The sequence below is a fragment of the Morus notabilis genome, unplaced genomic scaffold (genome assembly GCF_000414095.1).
Source record: "Morus notabilis unplaced genomic scaffold, ASM41409v2 Scaffold651, whole genome shotgun sequence".
Taxonomy (NCBI): domain Eukaryota; kingdom Viridiplantae; phylum Streptophyta; class Magnoliopsida; order Rosales; family Moraceae; genus Morus; species Morus notabilis.
The window spans coordinates 232,846-242,850 of record NW_010360493.1 but is presented as its reverse complement, the minus strand read 5'-3'; the positions used below and the strand labels follow the sequence as shown (position 1 = coordinate 242,850).

Below are 10,005 nucleotides of genomic sequence, written 5' to 3'. Positions count from 1 at the left end.
CTGTAGATGCTTACTCCTATCAATATATATATATATAATATATATATACACACACACAGTGAATACAAATAATTAGCTACATAAATATTATTATGTATCCCTTTTTTAACATAGTATTTATCTAAAATGGAGTAAGAAGAACTAGTAATTGTTTGTGATCTAAAAATGACATGGGAAGGCAGAACTATATATATATATAGTGAACACAAAAAATTAGCTACATAAATATTATTATGTATCCCTTTTTTAACATAGTATTTATCTAAAATGGAATAAGAAGAAATAGTAATTGTGTGTGACCTAAATATGACATGGGAAGGCAGAACTACGTATACCTTGACCGAAAAATATGACTAATTACGGCCTTGATTCGACATCAATTAATGCTTCTTGACTATAAAATATTCTGAATTTCTACTTGCAATAAAGAAAAAACAAAAAATAATGTACGTAGAAAACAAAAGTCATACTTGCAGTTATCAATTTAGAGGGGCGAAAAAATTTACTTACCAATTATAATTCACCCAAGAACATTCAGCATAAAACGAGAATCATTCAAAAAAATCACAATTGTTGTGGATTAAAGGAAGACTTAAAATTATTATTATTATTATTTTTTTTAGGGTAAGAAAGGAAGACTTAAATCAGGTTGACAGAGAGAGATGATCTAGAGATAGTGTGTTAAGAAATTATCAGAAGGGTGAAGCATGGAGAGGTAGAAGAGACGTTTTGTAGCTTTATATAGGCCGTGAGAAGACTAAGAGAATGGATGACAAAAAAGGAAAAAAAATACAAAGAAAAAGAAAAAGAAAAAGGAAGAAAAGGAAAAAGCAATAGAAAAAGAAGTGAGAATTTTCGTTGCTTCCTAATCAAACAACGAGAAAAAAAATTGTACTACGTACATTAATAAGTGCCTAACTTGTGAGTAGTATCCGAGAAAAAATGAAAATGAAATGTTGGATGGATTTTCCGGAGCTAATAAAATGTAATGTTTTCAAATGACCCGAACGTACACCCGAGCTTACGCTAGGGAAACCACCAAAGCGTACGCTAGGAAAACCACCTGAGCATACGCTAGGATAATTACATGAGTGTGCGCTATGATAACTACCCAAGCCTATGCTCAGGTAGGGAAGAAGTTGAAAGGTCAAGAGTTATCAACCATCAATGTCAAGTAACGGTTGACGATTAAGGACATTTAATGACTCAACTTTAATTAGTTTATTAATTGTTTGTAACATCCAAAAAGGTGAAGAGCTTTATTGTATTGAAGAGAGAATAAACTCTCGAATTAATGGGAGGAATTAAACCCCCAATCCCCAATATACTATAAATTTTCTCAATTTGAGAGGAAAAGAGACGCACTCATTCTTGAATACAATTGCTCTGTGATTGTCTACACTTTGTTCTTGTTATTTTTCTGAGGTTCTTTGTGTTCTTATAATTTTCTTAGATAATTTACTTATTCAATCTGAATCATTAGTCTAAGGACGTTGGATAACTATTGAAAGAAATTTTACTCTAACACGAAAGATTAACGAAGAAGCCTATCAAATGTAACCCTAATTGTGTTATGCATATGAATGATAAGAAATTGCGTCTGGTGGGAATTAAATTTTTACAATAAAAGTTTATATAATTTAATTTTTATTTGTCTTTCCAAATAGTAATGATTCTATTGTGTATCCATCAATTTGTATTCCATACAGATTAAGATACACAAGACAAAATAAAAAGTAAAAGAAAAAAGAGCAGACCAGGAAAAAAAAAGACAAAAGAAAACTAGTCAAATACCTTTCTTGATTCTCAAGGAGGAAAAAAGAAATTAATTGGGCTAAAGATAAAGGCATCAACGTAATGCGGATGCCAAAATATATACAAGGACAAATAAAACTTTTAATAGTCCAGCACAAATTATATAGTCCATCATAACTCACAAGGAGTGTAAAATAAGGGAGAAAGAAGGAAGCGTGAGAAGAAATAATTTTTGTTTAAGGTGGTTTTATTCACACATTCTTTCTTTCTCTCCACACTCCCTTTTAATTAAAACTTTTTATTAAAAAAGCTCCTCACATCAAATGACAAAAAGAGACAATTACGATAGACTTAATTACATAATTAAATTAATAATAAGAAAATTAATGATTTTTTCGCTCTCCAAACACTTCACGTATTGTATCCCTAAATTTTCACTTTTCACTGATTATTCTAAAAAATTTCATAGAAGTATACCATTTTTTTAATTTATTTGTTCTGTGACAATTGTTCATTTACCTTTTTCATTTCATTTTTTTTTCTAGTCATTTCACTTTCTTAAGACTAATCATATTATTTTTCATTTTTTATAAAGTTTTGTTGATTGCACATTTTCCATTTCATTCTTTTTTTTCCTTGTGGTCATATTTTCTTAACAGCTTTTTTTTTTATTTTTTTATTTTTATCAATTTGTCTTTTTGGATTGTACATATTAATATAATATAATTATGTTGATGTTGAAACACTAGGTTCATTAGGAAGAATAGTAAGTCATAATAAGATATAATTTGAATAACGTGAAAAACGATTAAAGTACGCAAACCAATAAAAACACTACGTAAATAAATTATGTTCGTAGAAATGATAACATTGCGACATAGCAGGAATTGGAACATGACATGTATCGCTTACGAAAATAACACACTTATTAAAAACGTAAGCCTAGTAACTCAACGAGATTACTATAATCCAAACATGAAATGATGGAACACTAGGTTAATTATGAAGAGTAATGGATTATCACATGGTCTGGTTAAAATAATGTGGAAAATAATTGAAGTACACATATCGATAAAAATAATACACAAAGAAAAAATTAGGACCATAAAAATGGTAGCCCCGTGAGATAACAGGAATCGGAACATTATGTATTGGTCCCAATAAGTGTATTGCTTATGAAATATTTTGTTAATATTATGTATTTAGAAATTTAATATTTATTTTACGGTTATAATGGTTCTGTAAATTGTGGCCAAAAAATTGATAACACACGGGATTAATAGGCCAACCCGTGGGACAACGAATAAACATCATGTATTTTTTTTTTTATATTTAGGAAGAACATATAACGACGGTTTTCGCTTGAAACTGTGATTAAATATTAACATTAGATGTCAGTTTTATAAAAAACCGTTGTCTAAAATAACACCCTAACTCTATTTTTCATGAAATTAGACGACGGTTTACTAAAAAAACTATCGTCTAGTCTAGTTTTTAACGAGGAATAATTACCGTCGTTATGTGCCACAAACATTTAACGACTCATGATTAGACGACAGTTCTCCTAACTGTCGTCTAATCTTTTAATAACGGTTATTAACGTTCATTACATTCCAGATTTCTACTAGTGAGCATTAGTCTTATATGATATATATATATATATATTTATATTTATATATGTGTGTATGTATGTATTTATGTAGAAAAAGAGTTGCAATACATCACACTTTACTGCCCTTAAATAGTTTATGATGAGAGAACATTATTGGAAAAAAAAAAAGAAATGAAGAGAAAAATAAGGCACAATCAATCTTCTAATGTGTGGCTTTAGTTAACCGCTATTATATAAAACCAACAACATTATCCCAGTCCCCATTATTATATGAAACAAATTAAAGGCACACAAAACAAAATTAAACTTAGCTAATTGCAGTATTCCACTCCAACTTTGCAGCCTCATTCAAGCACTCATTCACAAATTTTGGCTTTGGAGAAGTCTGGCGAAATTTCTGACATTCCTGAAGTTTAGTTTCGTATTGAAGTTGCAGGAGTTTTAGCTCATCAATTTTTTTGCTTATTATTGTAGGGACGTTTGATTCAACTTTTTTAAGTTGGAAACCAAAAAAAGCTCTTGTGATTTTCTGTAGATATTGCTTTAGAAAGTTGACTTTTAAGTTGACCCTATAATCAGCGAATTCGACGTAGAAATACCAATCTTGAAGAAGATCTTTGGTGATGTCTTGGACCCTGGTACTATGCATTTGCTTTACCACCTTACATAAAAAGGAAAGGGCAATGCTCTTCACTGCAAGTGATTCCTTGGAATCCACACAAATATCTTTATATTTGCGAAGTAAGACTTTTAGAACAGGGGCCAAAGTAAAAGGGACCTTATAACCCTCAATGTCAATGACTTTCAATGCTAAATCGTCAGAGTTTATTTTCAAGCTTTTCCTGTAAAAGTATCTCTTAAGGGCATTAGTGAAGTTGCTGAAATCCACTTCAGTATAGCGACAAAGTCGTAGAAGCTCATTAATATAGTCATCTGTAAGATTAAGCTGATCAGCAGTGCTTTGACTAACAGCTTGTTGTCCCTTATTCTCCTCATGAGATGATGTATCCCATGTGAAATCACTCGTGAGCCACTGTGCCTCACTTAGTGCGGTGTTTAATAAATCTTTAAAGGTTACGGAAGACTTGGCCTGCACTTTCTCTGCCAGAAGTACAGCTTCTTCAGAAAAATTCCAGAAATCTGCTCCAATGGTCTTCAGCTCCACATTACTAAGGTCTCCCTTAAGTACTTTAATAATCTGATCATAATTAATTAGCTCTGCATCAGATGTGTGGCAGGGATAAAGTTGCATCTACCATAACGCAAGAATTTACAATAGAAGATGTGGAATATTCACTAAAAGAATCAAGCAAACCCACCCTGTTGGTACGTGAGCAAAAAATTTACAAGATGAAAAAAGAGAAATAATTGAAATACCATATTGAAAATGGATTCGATAAAGAACATACCTCAGACATCACGCAGTGCACATGAGCAAAAAATTTACACTCTTCACAATAATACAACCGAATTCTTGGATCTCTTTCAGTTTCACAAACATCACAATAATATTCGCCCGAATTGTCTTCCTCGAGCGAATCCACAAGGATGAGAGGGTGTTTGTGGTACTCATATTGAATGACCGCTGGCAATGGACCACATAGCAAGTGCACTTTGAAATCACAATCCAAACAACGGAATATAGAACACTGGGTATGAGAAAATTCAGTGGCATTGGAGAGAACTGGGTGTTTACAATAGGCATCGTAGCTGTTGCAAAGACCAAGTTTATTGTATGTGTTCTCCAGAAAACAAAGAAGGTGCTCATGGTCCTCATACCTAATGCTATTGATTCCTTTCACCGTCATACCACATTTCACACACAACTGAAACGTACACTGACGACATTTAAACAATAAGGTCTGGCCGTCTTTCTTGTCACATAAACTGCAAGTGAACCAGGCATGCGTAACACCAAGGGTGAGAAGGCCGTGATTGGGATGGACAGAATGTTTGATTTCTCGTGGCAACTCTGCACATGATTTATGCAAGAAATGCCTACATTTTGTGCAGCCATAATCCGTACCAGATGAACATGTTAAGTGACATACGAAGCATAATTTAGTTTCATTTCTGTTGTCAACGTCCTGAACAAGTGGCAATGGGTGCTGGTGAGAGAAATGCTGGATGTGCTCTTGGCTTTCACATGTTATAGGGGGCATCAAAGCACATTTCACGTCCATTTCAAAATTGCATTGAACACATTTGAAAGAGACAGCATTTCTGAAGTATTGGTGACAAGAGTCGCAATAATAGTTTCTGCGAGTAGACAAGGCGAGAGGGTGGGAAGGATGAAAAGAGTGGTTGATTTGACGAGGCGACTCAGCACAAGATTTGTGGACATAAAATTTGCATGAATCACAGACATAGTAGAGTTCATCATTAACAGCCACGGAATACTCATCACATATTTCGCAGGTAAAGGATGTTGGTAATCCTTGTTGCTCATCCTTTCTTAGGAGCAAAGGATGTTGTTGGTGACTCCAGTGTTCAATCTGATTCATTTCTCTCTGTAATTTCTCACACCTAACAATATATATATATATATATATATAATATCAAACACAAAATTAGCTAAATATGTATATATTTTATGCATCTATTAATTAATGAAATATTTAATCTAAAATGAATAAAAAAACGTACTGTTTTTATGTTGTCTAAATCATAGGAGAAGTGATGTAGCGGAAGCGTAAAAGACGTATATTATTGAGAGAACTCTCATAGGACTTTATTAATAACCAAAAACTGAATGACAAAGTAAAACTGAAGGCCTTTAAATTGAAAACTAATCTTAACCTACGGCAAAGCAAAGTACATAAAATCCTAATAGAAGAGATAATTCCTAAAGATAACTCCTATTTTAAAATATTCGCTAATTATGCTGCATCATTAAGGCATAACCAAGTATATATTGGCTACTTCTTGTTTATAAAATGTTTTGAACTTTTTGTTTACATGTATGCAAACAAAAGTCACAAAAAAAACAAAAAACAAAAAAAAAATAAAGAAAAACAAAAACAAAAACAAAAACAAAAACAAAAAACAAAAACAAAAACAAAAAAACAAAGAACAAAAGTCATCAATTTGGAGGGGAAAAAAAATCAGCTTACCAATTATAATAACTAACCCAATAGCATTTAGCAGGGAGCGATAGTCATCTGAGAAAATCATAATTGGGGTGAATCAAAGTAAGAATAAAAATAATGTTGAAAGAGAGAAATGCTGTATAGAGATTATTGGATGGCAAGAAACTGTTAGAAAAGGTGAAGCATGGAGGTTCAAGGGTGAAAGAAGAGGTTCAAGCATTGGTAGCGAGAAGACCAAGATAGGTTGAAGACAAAAAAGAAAAGGAAAAGAAAAAGAAGAAAGAAAAAGAGAGAAAAAAAAAGGAGGGAGAAATAGAATTTTCTTTGCTTCCTAGTCGAACAACAAAAAATAAAATAAAATAAAATAAAAATAAAAATAAAAATAAAAATGTATTATCATGATGAGTGTCAAGATGTGAGCATTACTTGGCCGAGTTATTTTTAGTCACTAGATTCAAGTGTTGCTGAATCTAAGTTGAAAGAGAGAAATGATATATAGAGATTATAGGATGGCAAGTGGTTGTTAGAAAGGATGAAGCATGGAGGTTCAAGGGTGAAAGAAGAGACGGTTTGTAGCTATATTGGTAGCGAGAAGACCAAGATAGGTTGAAGACAAAAAAGAAAAGGAAAAGAAAAAGAAAAGGAAAAGAAAAAAGAAAAAGAAGAAAGAAGAAAGAAGAAAGAAAAAGAGGGAAAAAAAGGAGGGAGATTTAGAATTATCTTTGCTTCCTAATCCCGCAAAAAATAAAAAATAAAAAATAAAAGTAAAAATGTATTATCATGAGTGGCAAGATGGGGAGCATTACTTGCCCGAGTTATTTTTTATCACGAGATTCAAGTGTTGCTGAATTTAAGATGAAAAATTGAAACGACCGCTTAATGAAAACGAAAAAAGGAAAAAAAAAAAAATGAAGAGTAGACAATGAAAAGAATAAAAGGCAAAAGAAAATTCCTTACCGACGAAAAAAGAAATTAATAGGCACAAAGGCAAATTTGTTAAAATTTGAGGACGAATTCAAATCAAAACTAACAAGAACATAGCTGGGACAATAAAGCCCCCCCATGAGCTCATCATCAGAAGATGCTATAAAGGCAGCTGAATGACGCAAATAGCCTGGTTGTTATGCTATCATTATGCTAATGGTTAGACTTTGATTTACTTGCATATAATACAAATTAATTATTAATTCTATGATTTAATTTTTACAATAAAAATTCTGCAATTTAATTTCTAAGTACGTGTTTCGAAACAGTGAACAGTATTGCGCATCCAATAATTATTGATGGTATGCTATACGTATCTAAGACAACAAAAAAAAAAAAAAAAAAAAAAAGGAAAAACTAAAAAAGAGCATATATCATACACAAATTAATTACAGAAGTGTTAGATGTATCTGTCTTTTAAATAAATTTATCTATAGTGAAAAGAAGTTGCACGTTGTGTGTGATCTACATCATGTGAGATGACAGCAATAAGTATTGACAAAAAAATACATGAAATATCTGTAGTTTTACTTTTTAGTCATTTTGTCTCTCTTATTATATATATAAATACCTGAAATATCGCAGGTCTTCATTTAAACATCAAGTTTATCTATCGTATTTTTTAAAGTGGTCCAAAAAAAAAAAACAAAAAAAAATCTTGACCAGTGAAATGCACCAGTCAACTTTTTAAACAATCAATACTACCCTCAATAATTTGTACAAAAAACATATTAGTAACAAACTAACCCTAAAGGGAATCAATTCTTCAAAATTTTAAACAACACTAAATCGATCTTAAATAATATTTAAAAACATTAATGAACTAGAATATTAATAAAATAAAGCTTAAAAAACTCATGAGACACAACAAAGGAAAATAATAGGAGCCAATAGAAGGGGGAAAAATTCTATGGCTAATAAAAAAAGGTTGCCTCGTCCCAAGGAGATCTAACTGTTGAAAGGCGCTACATGAGATCTTTCATCGTAAGATTGTCCCCGCACGGGGGTCTTCATTGCAATATGAAAAAGAAGTAGAAGTTTTTTTTTTTTTTTTATTGGAAACACAATTATTGGCCACCTCTTTAGCAACTCAATTGGCACATTTAGATTTCCATGGCTAACTAACAAGAACCGAACAAAGACCGTAATCCATAGAGGCACTATATAATGAAGATGAGTTTGCCCAAAACCTATTCATTTTCTATGGATTCTTCTTGTTTTTCACTTTACTAGGACTAAAAAAAATGAATTATCGGTAGTTTTTTATTTTTCAACTGTTAAATCTAAATAAAAAATTATTTGTTATGCATACTATTTTAATCTGATTAGATTTTGACCAGATCCAATTGTTAGAAACTAGCCCTACTAATAAACCGGCTTACCAGAGAAATTCCTTTCATTAATTTTATATTTAGTTTTCTTTTGTCTTTTAGTATTTATTTTATTTAATATGTTTGTTAATTAATGATTTAAATGATATGCAAAGATTCCCTATTTTTATACTATTCTCAAAACAAAAGGAATGAACGTGCTATTTGAAAACAATACATGTGATATTTTAGTATTTATCTAATGAGAGGGGAATACGTGCAGTAAAGCAACACAAGGCGTATTTCGGGAATTTTTCCAAAATATATAGAACATTTACTTTGCATGTAGGAAGGAAAAAATCAGAATAATAGAGAGACCAAAAAACCAAACTGGCAGTTATATATATATATATATATATATATTTAAATTCAGGGGGAAAAAAATCATCTTACCAGTTATATTTGTGCCAAGAACATTCACCAATGTCGAACGAGCGTAATTAAAGAAAGTTCGAACTAAATATGAGTGAAAATGAGTTCTTGTGGGGCAATGGAAGTCTGAAAATCAAGTTGACAGAAAGCGGGAGGATCTTATGAGAAGGGTGAGGCGTGGGGTTAAGGGCAAAAGAAGAGATGGTCATTAGCTTTATATGTAGAGAGCAGACCAAGAGAATGAATGAGAATAAAAAACGAAGAAAGAAAAAAAAAAAGCAAAAATAAATTCTTTGCTTCATTCTCAAGGACGGAAAAGGAAAAAGAAATTATCTTGGCTGAAGGTTGAATACAAATAAATTCTTTGCTTCATTCTAAAGGACGAAAAAAGAAAAAGGAATTATCATAGCTGGAGGATGAATACAAATAAAACATCGTGAGAATGTCGGTCAAGACTCAAGAGCTTAGACGACCATATCCAGAAACATTGTGGGAGGCATAAATTTAAGACGTTTATACTGTATTAGTAATCCTATAATTGAATTTCTGCAAGAAAAGTTCTTTAATTGAAATTTTATATATATAATATGTACTGCTTTTAAATAGTGAAGATTCTATTCCGTATCCATCCATTATAAAACTCAAAGGTATTTTGTTTGTATTTAAGACACAAAGGACAAGGGAAAAAAAAAAGAAAATAAAAAGAGGATATAAGAGAAGAAGAAAATGTAAAAGAAAAATTCCTTGTTTATTTCTTATCAAGGAAAGAAGAAATATATTAATAGGCCACTAAGTTATGTAATTTAATTTTTATATACGTACT

At 31.4% G+C, this 10,005-nt stretch overlaps 1 protein-coding gene across 1 annotated transcript; it reads right to left on the bottom strand.

The window, feature by feature from the left end:
- Positions 1-3,492: 3,492 nt before the first annotated feature.
- On the bottom strand, positions 3,493-9,357 carry LOC21394653. Its single transcript, XM_024164562.1, has 3 exons — positions 9,204-9,357; positions 4,777-5,893; positions 3,493-4,565 (listed from the first exon to the last, which is right to left on the bottom strand). The coding sequence occupies exons 2-3, from the start codon at positions 5,869-5,871 to the stop codon at positions 3,675-3,677; spliced, it is 1,986 nt and encodes a 661-aa protein (XP_024020330.1). The 5' UTR covers positions 5,872-5,893; positions 9,204-9,357; the 3' UTR covers positions 3,493-3,674.
- Positions 9,358-10,005: the final 648 nt, after the last annotated feature.

What these genes read in the sequence shown, in the direction of transcription:
- LOC21394653 (XM_024164562.1), bottom strand. Translation starts at nt 5,871, where the DNA reads ATGAATCAGATTGAACACTGGAGTCACCAACAACATCCTTTGCTCCTA. An exon ending in TGCACTGCGTGATGTCTGAG is followed by an intron (nt 4,566 to 4,776) that starts GTATGTTCTTTA and finishes AATTATGATCAG; the next exon opens with ATTATTAAAGTACTTAAGGG.